Source organism: Sinocyclocheilus rhinocerous, unplaced genomic scaffold, assembly GCF_001515625.1.
Source record: "Sinocyclocheilus rhinocerous isolate Xijiao unplaced genomic scaffold, SAMN03320098_v1.1 scaffold794, whole genome shotgun sequence".
Classification (NCBI taxonomy): Eukaryota; Metazoa; Chordata; class Actinopteri; order Cypriniformes; family Cyprinidae; genus Sinocyclocheilus; species Sinocyclocheilus rhinocerous.
The window spans coordinates 161742-175704 of record NW_015627894.1 but is presented as its reverse complement, the minus strand read 5'-3'; the positions used below and the strand labels follow the sequence as shown (position 1 = coordinate 175704).

At 37.8% G+C, this 13963-nt stretch overlaps 1 protein-coding gene and 1 long non-coding RNA gene across 2 annotated transcripts in view; both read right to left on the bottom strand.

The window, feature by feature from the left end:
* Positions 1 to 10727, bottom strand: part of LOC107736976 (uncharacterized) — an 11540-nt gene extending 813 nt beyond the window's left edge. Inside the window, exon 1 of the long non-coding RNA XR_001639753.1 lies at positions 10608 to 10727. This is a non-coding gene — a long non-coding RNA (uncharacterized LOC107736976). The remainder of the gene's footprint in view (positions 1 to 10607) is intronic.
* A 1452-nt stretch (positions 10728 to 12179) lies between these two features.
* LOC107736979 (forkhead box protein A2-like) lies at positions 12180 to 13741 on the bottom strand. Its single transcript, XM_016548369.1, has 2 exons — positions 13670 to 13741; positions 12180 to 13163 (listed from the first exon to the last, which is right to left on the bottom strand). The coding sequence occupies exons 1-2, from the start codon at positions 13739 to 13741 to the stop codon at positions 12471 to 12473; spliced, it is 765 nt and encodes a 254-aa protein (XP_016403855.1). The 3' UTR covers positions 12180 to 12470.
* Positions 13742 to 13963: the final 222 nt, after the last annotated feature.

The following is a 13963-nucleotide window of genomic DNA, read 5'->3' as shown; positions in this document are numbered from 1 at the left end:
ATGCGTAAATATATGACAAGAATACACATTTTAGGTGTCTAAATATCTGTATTCCAGAAAATACATTCAAATATATAATTAAAAATATAGCAGCAACCATTGGGGAAGTTAAAGTCATTTGTGCTAACATGGAACACATCAATCTTTAAGGAATTAAAGTTGGCTAAACCACAATCCTGTACTGAAAAGATACTGAGATTGTACTTCTTTCTGAACTTGTTATTGGTTGTTCCAAAGACCCCAACTACCCCCATGCAATTCCCTAATGCATATAAACTCTTAAAATTAAAGGTTCCAAGAGGGGGTTTTAGCAGAAATGCCACCGAAAACCATTCTGGTTTCCCCAAAGAACCTTTCAGTGAACAGTTCTTAGAAGAACTATCATGTAGTGTAAAGAACATTAAATCATCTAAAGAACCTTTTCCACTGTAAAAAATATTTTATGGAATGGAAAGGTTCCGTGGATCATGTTAAAGATTCAATTATTTTTTTAAAGTGTAGACATATAGTTGGGTTTAACACACTAAGTCCATGTTTCATAGGTAAGAGTTGCAGTGTGTTCATTCCTAACAAAGGAATATACTGATCAAAAAATTTAGGTTGAAAATCTAAGTAGTCAGCATAGATCTGAGGTTCACATTTGTATGTGATCTACCTGTGCAATGCAATTGTGTATTCTAGTTCTAGTAGAATTATTTACTTTAAAACAAATATTCCTTATTCATTATTTTTTATTGAAACACATGCAATTTAAGGAAATGGCAAAACTTTAACTAAAATTCTATGCAGAAACATGACTGAACCCACAATGTTCAGACATCCCGCCAGATTTACACCACACACTGTTTGTTTGTTCACCCTGGACGCGAATGATAAGAGCTTGGAACATGAGTTCACCGCAAAAATCACGAGTTAACCAGGCCATGTGCCCCCTCTCCTCTGAAGAAACTCCCACCCACACACACACATGCATTACCACACTCCTGTCAGATAAATAAAAAGCGGATTATAAGAGGCATATTTCCTGAGCCCGGGCCAATGGGGAAATAAATAGTCCATTTGTTGAGTCAGAGCAGGCCCTAACCGTAATGCGCTTTAAACAAAGGTGTCTGTTTACCAGCAGCAGGTAGAAGATGGATAGCTAGTTAAACATTTCTGGCATACCTGGCCGGTGCCATGGGCCGGTCAATGAGACCTACTGAGGGGACATTGTGTGGCTGAGTCTTATCTCTGGTGTACTCTTTGAGACCAGACCTGTGAGTGAGAGCGAAAGGAACGTTTGAAGAGATACGGATTATAACGTTTGGCCTTTTTTTTTTAGATCATGTGTATAGCCAAGCTGTTATCATTTAGCAGTTTGGAAGGAAATTGTTGGAAATATATGGAATTAAGAAGTGGGTTTAGTTGAGAAAGATGCAAAACAGTTTAAATGTTCTTTAAGAGCATGACTAATGGTCATCTTTTACCTTTTTACTTTAAAAAAAAAATAATAATAAAATAATAATAAAATAATAATAATAATAATAATAAAACAATTCTTCAGAACTGGTCATTTCACTTTTGATGTGAACGGCCATTTCAATTTAAGATGGCATTTATTTATAATGTATTCATAATATTGATTTACTTTAAATGTAAAAACTTAGGAAATGCAATTTTATACAGAAATCCATCATTGGGATCAAATAATTCAGTTCTGGAAAATTGACAGAATACGAGAATAACAGACACACCGCCTGGCCCTTGATTTTATTTCATATTTTCCCGCATTTCTCACAGCCTAATACCTAAATAAACGTATTACTCAAGCCTTTCACAGCTCCTGGTCTCTCATTTAATGCATGACCAAAATACTGTATCACTTTTACAGTACGTTTATTGTAGCAAGTCTCACTTGGGTATACGCAAAAGCCCTTCAGCAGGGTGTGTTTTTATTCGTGTGTGTTCCCATAGCTGTATCCTTGGCATGTTCCGGTACTTGCTAATCACCCGGATTTTGTGTGTTTCATCTTATATGAGTCAGTCGTTCTCAGCCGTTTCTGTGCAGTAGAGATCTGCGTCGTGTTTCAAAACAGCGATTCTCAGCACCCATAAATTACACAGTGGTGGCAACTTAAAGAAGTGCTGAAAAGCCATGAACAGAGCTTTACTTTACTATCAGTGAAGCGTAAGGCTGCACCATCCCACACACGACCTGTTCACACACACTCACGCAAATGTGCATGCGTACATACTTGCACTCACATGCTTACATATAAAAAACAAAACACAAATGAGTCTTTTTACCTCATTTTTTTTTAAAGCCAGAGAAGTTATTATTATTCATTTTGGGTTTCATTAAAATCCAACATCCTTGTGACCGAACTGTGAAATCTGTCATCTTTTTATGACATCCTATTGCTTAAACCATATTATGCACTAATGCATTAATATTAGTATATGAGTCATGACAGGAATGAAATTACTCTTTTCATCAACTTATTCAGATATCTAGCTGCCTAATACATTCATAATTCCATATTATCTTTCTGATGTGTCCGCACTGCTAAAGTAGAGATTACAAAACACTGTGGTAAGAACACACACACACACACACACACAAATCAGAGGTCGACCTATTTTACTTTAAACTGACTAAAGACTGTTGTGTTTGATGTACAGAGAAAAACTCAAACCCATATAGTCAAACAAAAGAGTACCATAAGAGTGAACACAAAAGAACAGAATACATTCTGCAATATAAAAAACACATCACATTTAAATATAGTCAAAAGTCAAAAATATTTTTCATTATGACTAAAACAAACAATACACTGTCAAAAAAAATTGTTGACATTTACGGTAAAATACCGGCAGCTGTGGTTGCCAGAACTTCACCGTAAAAAATATGGTAGCAACATTTTAGGTTTTACAGACTTAACTTAAATTCACAATAAAATACCGTATTTCATTAACTGATGTAATGTTAATAAACCAACATATTGAAGTACTAATATCTGTTTTGAACCATTGTAATGCACTGATAACCACCAAAAACTGGTGGTGATGAGAAAGTCACATGATGAACCAAAGCTCATCACAAACAGCTTTTCTATGAGCTGAGGAGGGCAATACTTATATATAGAAGGTGCACAGTGTCATTCACACAAACACTAAACCCCATCATGGTGACACACATGATTCTGAAATAATGCAATAAACATTAATTTAACAACATTAGATGTAAGATTTAACCCTAATGTACACAACTGATAAGAAAAAAACTAAGAAGAAACATGTTATTTCCAAGAAAAAAACATCAAATACGAAGTGTCATGCAAGGAATTCTGGGAGTGTCAATTTACGGTTTGTCACTGCAAACTATACGATGACTTTTTCTTTTTCACTTCCAAAAAACGTATTTTTAACAGTATTTTACTGTAAAATTACATTAAATGTAATTACGTTTATTTACCGAATATAGTATGGAAACTTACTGTTAACTAGTTAACAGGTTTTTACTGTAGAATTTTTACAGTCTTTTACTGTTAAAATCACAATCATTTTTTACAGTGTAGGTTGCTTTTTAAGGGTTTGATTAAATGAAAATAGAGAATAATGGTAACAGTTGCATTGATAACAATTTACAATGACATTAATTAGAACAACGATCATGAATCTTTGTTCTGTTCTTGTTCATCTCAATACAATTTTAAGAGTAAAAGTTGCATCTGCAAACATTAATGAACTCTGAGCTTCAATAAACAAGCAAAGAACAGTTGTATTTTAACATGAACAAAGGTTAATAAATGCTATAAACATTTACTGCTCATTGCTAGTTTATGTTAGTTAATGCATGAACTAATGTTAACAAATAAGACCTCATCATAAAGTGTTTCCGTTATGTGTTTACTACCTTTTACGGTGTGCAGTTACAACACAGAAGCACATGAGCTCTGGAACAGGCTTTCTCTTTTTGAGCAGCCATCGCATTGTCATCCCTCTTTCTTTTTTACTGATCAAAGGAGTCGTGTGAATTGCTTTCTTTTGCTACCACTCATTTGTGAAACACATCAGAGAGCTACTGTATCATTAGCACAAACCACATATCAGAACCCTTATACTTGACAAGATAAGGCATTGCCCTCGAAGCACCCCCTTTTTGCTCAGCTGTCCCCCTTAAATGAGAGCACATGCAGAGGTGAAGCCCGGCCATGGAGATACGCGCGCAATATGTGGCATGAGCGTGTTTGTTTGCGAAATTGTGAAAAGCCATGCAAAAGTATCTAAATGACCATACAGTACAACATACAATGAGAACTAAACACATGGGGCAGCTGGACTCTTATCTGAACGAAACCCAGCAACAAAGGAGCCCTAAGACTAAGAGGCTTGATGCATGGGAAAGCTATGGGCCAGCTATTGTGACTGCCCTTCTGCTGAGCAAATAGTCCAAACTGTTCATTCCCCGTCTTCCATTCTCTCGCCGGCACATTGTTTGTGTCCTTGCATTTCATTCGGCAAGGAACATTGCTCTCAGGCCCAGTGAGCAAACAGTCCAGAAAAGAGCCGGCTATCTTCTGCTGTTCCCAGGAGAACTAGCATTTTGATTTGGGCTCCAAGCTGTCAGAGGATTGGAGAGTTGATGTCAGGGTGCCTGAATTAATTGCTTTAAGCCGAGGAGGGGGCTGACTGCATTTATCGCCAACTGTTCAGTAAGATGTTTCCTAGCAATTATGCCCTCGACTTCGGCCGTGAGCTCCTCAATTGTCTGCGATTATATTTTAGAGGCACGCCGCAGGACACGATTAAGGATCCGGGCTAAATAAACTTAAACGTATCTGCGTGGATGGTTAATGGTCTAGGCCTACGTGGGGAAAAGTCATTAAGACCGTATTGAAATTCGATTCTGTTGGATAGCCTGTTACACTGGGAGAAACATCACAGCTTGTTCAATTGGCATTTTCTTTTTCAGGTCAAACGCAATTCAAACGGTGCCTTTCCTTGTTGAAAGTGTCTATTATTCCAAGCCAAACAACAATTGCTAAATGTCACAAAGGACGTATAGCTGTTACTTCAAGTACCATTTAAAAGCTGTAATTAATAGTAAACCCTATTGTGTTCTTGTCCGTTACCATCAAAGGGCACCTCGAATGCTAAATAATTAATCTTCCCTATTCCCCTCTTTCCTTTTTTCTGTAGCTTTCACGGGGAGAGCATTTGCATCGTAAAGGCAATATGAGTCTTAACCTGTCGCATAAAAGGCACATGGATTTGTTTAGATTATGAACCGCCTCTCATATATGTCTCACTGCTCATATCCATCACCTGATTTGCTTCAAAGGTGGCATCATGGCAAGGCATCCTCCAACAATGCTTTGTTTGCATGTAAAAATGGCTTTGTGGATGATTTGCATCAGTATAGGTTTGCATTGGTTGAAGAACGGTCTATGGGAAGAGCGACCTCAACGATGAGTTGAGCCTTTTAAACTTCCTAATACACAGTTATGGTAACGGTTGTTGCTAGTAATGTAGCCTATACCGAACATACATAGCCTATAGCTCTTTTCTTTGTTTGTTTTTTTTCTCGCACTAACAGAGTGCAACAGCCGGATTCTGGAAGTAAAAAATCCACTCGTTTTTTTTTTTCCATAGAGAAATTGATTTTTAATGATAACTAAACCTTCAAAGACAAACCTGTTGTGAGCTCTGAGGTTGTTCATCAATTGGATAAGCTTGTGTTAAAGCCATTTTTCAACTTATTTCATACTTAGTGGAATTCGTGTTGAGAAACTTCATTACTTTGTATAGAAAATGTCACCAATCAGAGAGCAGCAACGAGACAATCGTGCCTAAAGAGCTGCAAATGATGTAATCAGGTTGGTCTCCCTATGCTTTCCATATGTATGCATATTTTGCAATAATCTTAAATATTCTGTTTCTCTAGATATAATCAACAACCTAAAACTAATATTTTTAAATCTCTCCATTTTTAATTCAAGTAAGTCGCAGTGCTTCATGGGATTGTTTTTTTAAGTACCTTGTACCTTTATCTTTTTGTCTGATTTTTAAATACTTCTTTGCATTAATAAATCAATCTTTGCAATGTTGTGCTTCATCTAATAGCTGGTTGGTTTGGTGGCTTATAACATTTTAGCAAAGACTTTTCTCTATAGGAAAAACGAGTGGAAAAAAAATGATTCCGGGACCAACACATTTCATGTGTTTAAATGCTTCTTTTCAAGGTTCTTTAATGAATTCTTCAGAACTATTGATATGCTATGATATTCATGGGAATCAGCAATTCACAATTACTTTTGTATTACAGTTAAGCATACACTTCAGATTGTTATTATAGCTTTTAATGTGGCTAAGGGGCCTCGTTAACATTCTCACTAATTGATGCTATTGTCATCGCGTCTGTAAATTGGAAAAACAAAGACATGCTTGCAGATAATAAATCAGCCACAACAATGAGGAAAGCTCTTGATCTGACAGGAAATTGAATTAAACTGCCTGCTATGTGGCTGTCAGCGCGAGGAGAGGGGTTAAACATTGTGTGTCAGGGGACCACTACTGTGTAGCATCTGAGAGTATAATCTGTTCTAAGGTTCCAGAGGCTCCTCCGGGCTTTTTAACAGGCAACACCCAGACATTAATCTTGCTGTGATAATGCATTTATACTGGATTAAACTGAAGATTGCCTTTAGTTTGAGAAAGGGTTGGTGAATTATTTCTGTCTGAGTTGGGGGATTTACTTTAAGAGCTCTTGCTGTGGACTCTCTGGGGACAGTGTTGGTGGAGATCCTGGATATGTATTTACTAGTAGGTTAAATTTGCCCGTGGCAAGAGATCTGACTTGATCAAATGAAAGAACATCAACTGGTATTTGCTCTCCCATCACGTTTGCTCATGTCTGCTTTTGTTAAGTTGTTTACCAAACAAATCATTTGAATGCAAAATGAATACGGTTCATATATAAAGGAGCTTCTTCATCAAGTTTCAAATCGCAACAGTTGTAATAAACATAAAGATGCATCAGTACAAAACACGTAAATCCTGCAGCCAGATTATTTGTATGTGTGTGTTTATTCTCCACGAATGCTTGAGGAAAAAGATTCTCATGAATGTTGCATGAGTATGCCCATCACCGTCTAAACTACAAGCTCCTCAATGTTGAAAAAAAAAATATGCAGAAATCACCTTTGCGAACACCTCTCACGTACAATAAATTGGACAAGCTCTATCTTGGAATAACCTATCGCCTTTACCATTTCGGCACTGGGAACACATGCAGGACACAATCTGATTCGCTTTTGTTATGCAGGGAATCGCGCTGGGGCATCTGGGCTTGTTTGCCTTTGGTGAGAAATGGAGATTGGTTTGGAGGTCTGAATGAATTGCTGGCGTCTGTGTTTATTGCTTTCATTAAGATTTAATGAGTCAAGTGTCCTTCCCAGTGACTTAGATTTTACCCACAGCATTTGACCACAGGAAATGTTGGGCAAGTCTGTGAACTATTGGCATCCGTACCATGTAGACATGTGTGTTAATGGAAGTGCACAGGAAATGGCATAGCTGACATCAACATTGTCATTTCTTATTTAATACCCTACTTATTTCAGCCGTAAAATGGAATCTGGCATTTGTCCAGGCAATTTTATCCCTAAAAGATGCTGCAGTGAATCGGGCGAATGGGTTGGTTCAATGGACATGTGGTTTTCCTGTACGTCTCAGCAAGAATTTCACACCAAGCTGGTGGATGAGTGTGAACACAGGCCTGGACCATCGCACTCTTGCACTATTTCCGCTGCATTCGCCATGATTCTCGGACCACAACACCCTGACAGCATGTAGGCCATTTAACAACAGCTCCTAGACAATCATACAGCCTTTTTTAAGCTAAAGAATAATAGATAATGCTCCTATTCAGAGTGTCTGAAAGGTTGGGCATGTACATGACATTAAAAGCAATGTGAGACCAAAAAAAAATCTAGTGATGATTCATTTTAAAACAATGCCACCTACTCATCCTATTAAGTACTATAGTAAATTACTTAAGAAATGCTCATGAGTGTTTTATTTAGAAAACTAGTCAGCTGGTATGGCTCCAACAACGTATTTACTTCATATTAAGAGTTTGTATAGCATGCATTGTATCACATGAAACGCAAACATTTCATTAGAGATCAGAAAACGTGCATTTCTCCAGTCAAAGAAGTATAGAATTATATGGTGAATTACATTAGAGCTACATTCATTTGGTCTTTTGCAGTGTGGAATGTCTCTTAACAAAGGTACATTTGATCAGGTTATTGGCTTAAAGAAACATAGGTGTATCTGTTATCGTATTACTCAGATAATATTATTTAATATTTTAATTTACCAAGGTAAATAAGAAGAAGTAGTGCAGTTTATTGTAAAGGTAAAATATGCATACGATCTGTTATCGTATTACTCAGATAATATTATTTAATATTTTAATATATAATTGTATTTACCAAGGGAAATAAGAAGTAGTGCAGTTTATTGTAAAGGTAAAATATGCATACTCCACATTTTTGATATAAAGAAAAGAAAAAAAACTCAATGTTAATTGTTGTTTTTTTTCGTGATTGTGTTTGGGGGGAAACTATCGTTTTTCCAAAGTACACAACCTCTTCAAGGTCATCTTTTGGAAATAAAGCGTGTGCTCTCCAGTGTTGTCATAAATATGGAATTACTAGGAAAAACATTTTAAAAGAATTAAGGTTTTATTGCAATTTAAATAGGAAAAAGCTTCAAAAATCATTTCACCGAGCATATAGGCTATTTGAAATATTCATGAAAATATGACATGGAACTATTATTATTACTAATGTTGTTGTCGTCGTAGTTGTTGATGTTGTTTAGATGTTTTTATTAATAGTTTATCATAATCGGTTTGGGGGGGGGTTTGCGCTAGTTTTGCATGTAATCGTATTGCGCAGCGTTTAAAAACTCTCAAAGACTATTACAAAGACTAACCTAATCCTATTCGGCATACTGCAGTGAAACTGCCTTTCTAACTTTAGGGCGTAGATTAGGCGTCTGTGTTGAGCATTAATATAGTGTGGGACAGCAGCAGGATTAAGAAGAGTGTTTGGTGTTAAATCGGGGTAGTGCGAACGGTCCCTCCCCAGCAATGGGTTAAAGCGGCATTACAGCTTGTAAGATGGGTGTCCCGCAGATCTCCCTGGAGACCAGCTCCACTTGGGTGTTCCAGGGCTGAGCAGAGAGCAAAATACGTGCTAAAGCCATTTAGCTGCATGACCCGATGTAGTTTAGATGCCACCATGCACAGTCCTGCAATTCGGATCAGACTGTGTTTCTGATTAGCTAATTTTGTGGTTTAGATAACCATATGAGTCGTTTATGTGCATTCAATTCAATCAAAATAAAATTAAATTAAATCAAAGTTTCATTCCCATTCATGTAAGTGTGTACATTCACCATTTGTGGCCTAGTGTTAAGTTTGTATGTGACGTAGCTACTTATGAAAGTTTAGGCGGTGCCCATAGCTCTCCTTGAGAAGCTTTATGCTCCTAATGAGAATTTTGAGGATCAGTTGTTTACATTCCGGCTTTCATTTGCAGTATGATATGCAAATTAGGCGACTCTGACGAAAAGCAATTAAACAGGGTTACCTAAGTGAGAAGGGAAAACACGCCAGAGAAACGCTGATCTCGTTGCTATAACAACAATAATAGTTCGATTTTTAGGTTTTGTTTTAATTCGTTTTATCATACAGCCTTTAAAAAAAAAAAAAAAACAGAAATTAGAAATATCGCTTAGATCATACTTTTATATTGCATCCTTTAAAGTAGTCTAAAAGCATCTTGAATTTTCTAATTCCAGGCCTCCTGTCTTAGATACTCACATAGTCACAAGTAAATATGGGTAATATAATAATAATAATAATAATAATAGTTGTTGTTGTTGTTGTTGTTATTATTATCGTGGTCGTCCTTGATGTTGATTTTTTTTTCCCCCATTGTAGCCTCAGAACAGAAACAAACTGACTAGCTACCACTCTTTTTATTCTTTCTGTAAATTGTCATGGTAAGACTTATTTTGTCTGATGTAAAACATTAGGTGGGTGCTGATGGCTGTTGTTATTTGTGTCTCTGGAACGATGTTAACAGACCAGAAATTCTTCTTGGTTGTCGAAAATAATTTAATTTGTAGAACTTTCGTTAAATGAGAGACTTGTACGAGCGTAAAATCCTTTGTCTGCATTGATAATTTGGTTGCAAAGTCGTTTATATCTCGATAACAAAAAAAAATAACAAAAAAAAGACATCACTACTAGGCTACCTGAGAAGAACTCCATTTGATGGGCTGCGGTTATTGGCACGGCGAAAGCAGTGCATGTCTTCTCCAGTATCACTGGCATCAATCAGCTGGAATAGCCATCTGACAGTCGGCTGAAAGAGCCCCTTAACATCAGCACTTGAGTTGTGTCTGTTCATGCGTCGAGCCATATTGCCGTGAAATCGCATTGTTGCATGCAGAAACCTCCTATGTGAAATCCTTATTAAGCCAAACACACGCAGCATGCATCGAAAGCCTCAGCAGTGAGCTGGATTTAATGATGAAAATGTTCGTACCTGGAGCCTGCAGAACGGTATCGGAGCCTCTCCCGCTGCCTTCTGCACAGGGCTGGAAGCCTCGCGGCATTTATTTGAGCTCAAACTCTGTCACTGTTGACTTTAGCAACAAAGCAAAGATTTCACTGCCCCGCTAGTTTAAAACAATGATTATTTTACCAAGATATCGATCAGTGCGCTATAAAAATTCAGCCTAGCATTATGTCTAAAACGAGGGGCAGCGAAATTTAATTTCTGTGTAAATTTACCTAGAAGTGACGTGCGCTTATTCAAAGTTTACACTCGTGTGATTTGATTGCTCATGTACGCATCCTATATGTATTAATACCGCCTTTTTCATTGTTTACCCGTTTTTGTTTATTCGCAGATCATGGGGGTTTGAAATAGCCTACAATGGAATGGACTGAGAACTAAAAACACAGAAGTAACAAAACCAGGCCTTCTTTGCCATTATTCAAGTCGAAGGAGAATTCTCTTAGTGTACACATTCATGTGATACCCCAGGGGGGTGATTTGTTGGACTTCTTGATCTGCAAGTTTACTAGTAAAAGGTGAAAGCCTGTGACACAGCTTCCTTGTGTGTGTCGGAAAAGCAGTGCGATGCCTGTCGAATATGCGCCACTACATAAACATTTCTATTTCTGCTTTTAGTTAGGACTTATTTTTCCTGTTATTAGCTTTTTACATAAGAGGGGTCTGTTGGAAAGAAACGAGAGACGAGAGAAAAACGAGAGAAAAAAAGGGGCTTTTTTATTTATTTAGGGCCTATTTATTTATTTTTCCGGTTATGTTTCATAAAAAAAAAATGCTAATCTAAAATATTTCTTGCAAAACTGTTGAACTGTTTTAATTAACGGAGACTGTAGGCTATTTCATGCCATTTTTATTTATTAATTTTACATCAAAAGGGTCGCACGTCTAATTCGTAACAAGAGACTGTCTAAAGATGACAAAAGAGATAGCTGAAGTCAGAAATGGGCTCTATTCTTTGCTTATTTTTGTTATGTTTTTTTTTTATCTTATGTCATCATATATATTATGTTCATGTATAAATTAATAGATATATATAATTATATAGATTATATGCAAATAATTTGTGTCGTCTTTCTTAACACAACGCTACATTTTATTGCGTGATAATAGATTTCAAGTGACTATCGCTTTTTTTAAGTAAAATGCAGTAGGCCTATATCTTTCAAGGCATTCGAATATAAGCCTAATACTGATTATTTTGGAAATTTATGAATGTGTTGAAAAGTATGTCATTAAAAGCAATTGAGCTTATTTCATATATTAGGGGGGGGGGGACAATTTCTTGGACTATTTTTCTGTTTTTATTGTTGGTATTAATTCAGGTCATGGTTGAAAATAGGAAAGAAATCATTCAGTCAAAATAATTCAACTGTGGCAGATTAAATATAAATCTGTAGCCCTCACGACTAACAAGTGGTTCGTATGTGCAAATACATTGATAATTCGTTGAGCAAAATTATATTTATTATTATTATTATTGCTGTTGTTGACAACACAATAACACAAATGAGTGAAAATCAGAATTGCGAAAAAAATTCCAAATAACACTTTAATATAGATTCTGTTCTTGTCATCAACTACAAGAATACACATTTACAAGCCATAAATAAGTTTACACAAGTGATTGAAGAACTTCAACCCGTCCGCAGTCCTTCGGTGTGGTTTTGGTCCATTTTCAAAAGCCGCCTCGAAGAGTTCGTCACATTGTCAACAGATCTTTTACAAAATAATTACTAACGAACATCTAAATTAACGGGGAACGTCAAAAATCAGAATACATGTACACAACCATTTTACAAATGTACAAATTGTCACAAGGTCCGTGAGAGTTTAGGAAGAGTTCAGGATGGGCCTGGAGTACACACCTTGGTAGTACGATGTGTCCGGCGAATCCAGGCCCGCTTTGCTCGCCATGGAGCCCATGGATAGCGCGCCGGCCATCGGAGAGCCGTAACCGTAATGCATCACCTGCTCGTATGTCTTTAGGTCCATTTTGTGATGCTGTTGCTCCGAGGACATGAGGTTGTTGATGGAGAAGGGGTGATTGAAGGAATAGTGATGATCTGGCTTCAGGTGTCCTTCGTGCGCCAAAACCGAGTGATGTTGGGCCAGGAGATGCTGCGCTTGAGAGGTCGGGGAGGCTGCGTGGTCCGGGCTCAGAGCCTGAGCCGACTTCATGTCAGACAGGGATCTTTTGTGCTCGTTGCTGGACGAGTTGGAATGAGGAGATTCGTTCCCGTTGCAGCTCTCAGAGCTGCTGTTCGAGCCGCCCTCCGAGGTTTTCCGACCCGGCTCCTTGCTCAGTTTCTTGTCGCACTTGAAGCGCTTTTGCCTCCTCAGATAGCAGCCGTTTTCGAACATGTTTCCGGAATCGGGGTGAAGGGTCCAAAACGAGCCTTTGCCCGGCTTATCCGGGGAGCGCGGCACTTTCATGAAGCAGTCGTTGAAGGACAGCGAGTGGCGGATAGAGTTCTGCCAGCGCTGCTGGTTCTGTCGGTAAAAAGGGAAAAGGTCCATTATCCACTGAAATTGTAGCATATAAATAGTTTAATATAGAAATGTTTTATTAAATAGTTCGTTTTGTTGGGGTTAAGAAAAAAAATTATCGAATTAATCTGGAGATGTGTCATAAAGTGAAAGCCATTTTTGTCAGTTACAGGTTTCCAACATATTACAGGAAACCCCAGCCACTCAGAAATTTAAGACCAACAACAGTAGGCTATTTGTTTAAAAGTCAAATGCCCGGTTTTTTTCGCTTTCGAATGTCCGATGTTGTTGAAGAAGAAAACCTATGTATTCGTCGGCATCTGTAATTGGAAATGAAAAGTTTGCATTGCATGTCAAGCACAACTTTGTTAGGATAGTGCATGGCGTCGAGATGATGGGGGAGGATTTGGAAGCGCCTCAAGTCAATATTTGATCTCAAAGTTAATATTATCTCAGGGCTAATATTGAGTTGTATAAAACCGGATCGGATTTCGACGAGGAGAAAAAAAATACATATATATTTATGTAGGTGAGTTACCCACCTCGGGCTCTCCGTAGTAAGTGCTCCAGTCAGCTGCGTGTTCGTGTCCCTCCATTTTCACAGCACCGAGCATCCTTGGAAAAAAGTTTCGTCTACTTTTCAAAACGCTTTCCCCACACGAGAAATGCCGGTATTGTGTGTCCTTTGGCAGCCAAAGGTGGTTGTTGGGGACCACGGGATACACTCGTGTCGTCGTCGTGCTCTCCTCCTGTCAAGGGCTGGCGCATGTGTGTGTGTGTGTGTGTATCAGAGATGACTGCAGTTGAAATGACGCCTGCTGCTGGCTCTTAACGCT

Excerpts from the sequence above, each read along its gene's own strand:
- LOC107736979 (XM_016548369.1), bottom strand. The coding sequence starts at position 13,741 with ATGCTCGGTGCTGTGAAAATGGAGGGACACGAACACGCAGCTGACTGG. Across the intron at positions 13,164-13,669 it reads CTTACTACGGAGAGCCCGAG|TGGATAATGGACCTTTTCCC; the intron begins GTGGGTAACTCA and ends CTACAATTTCAG.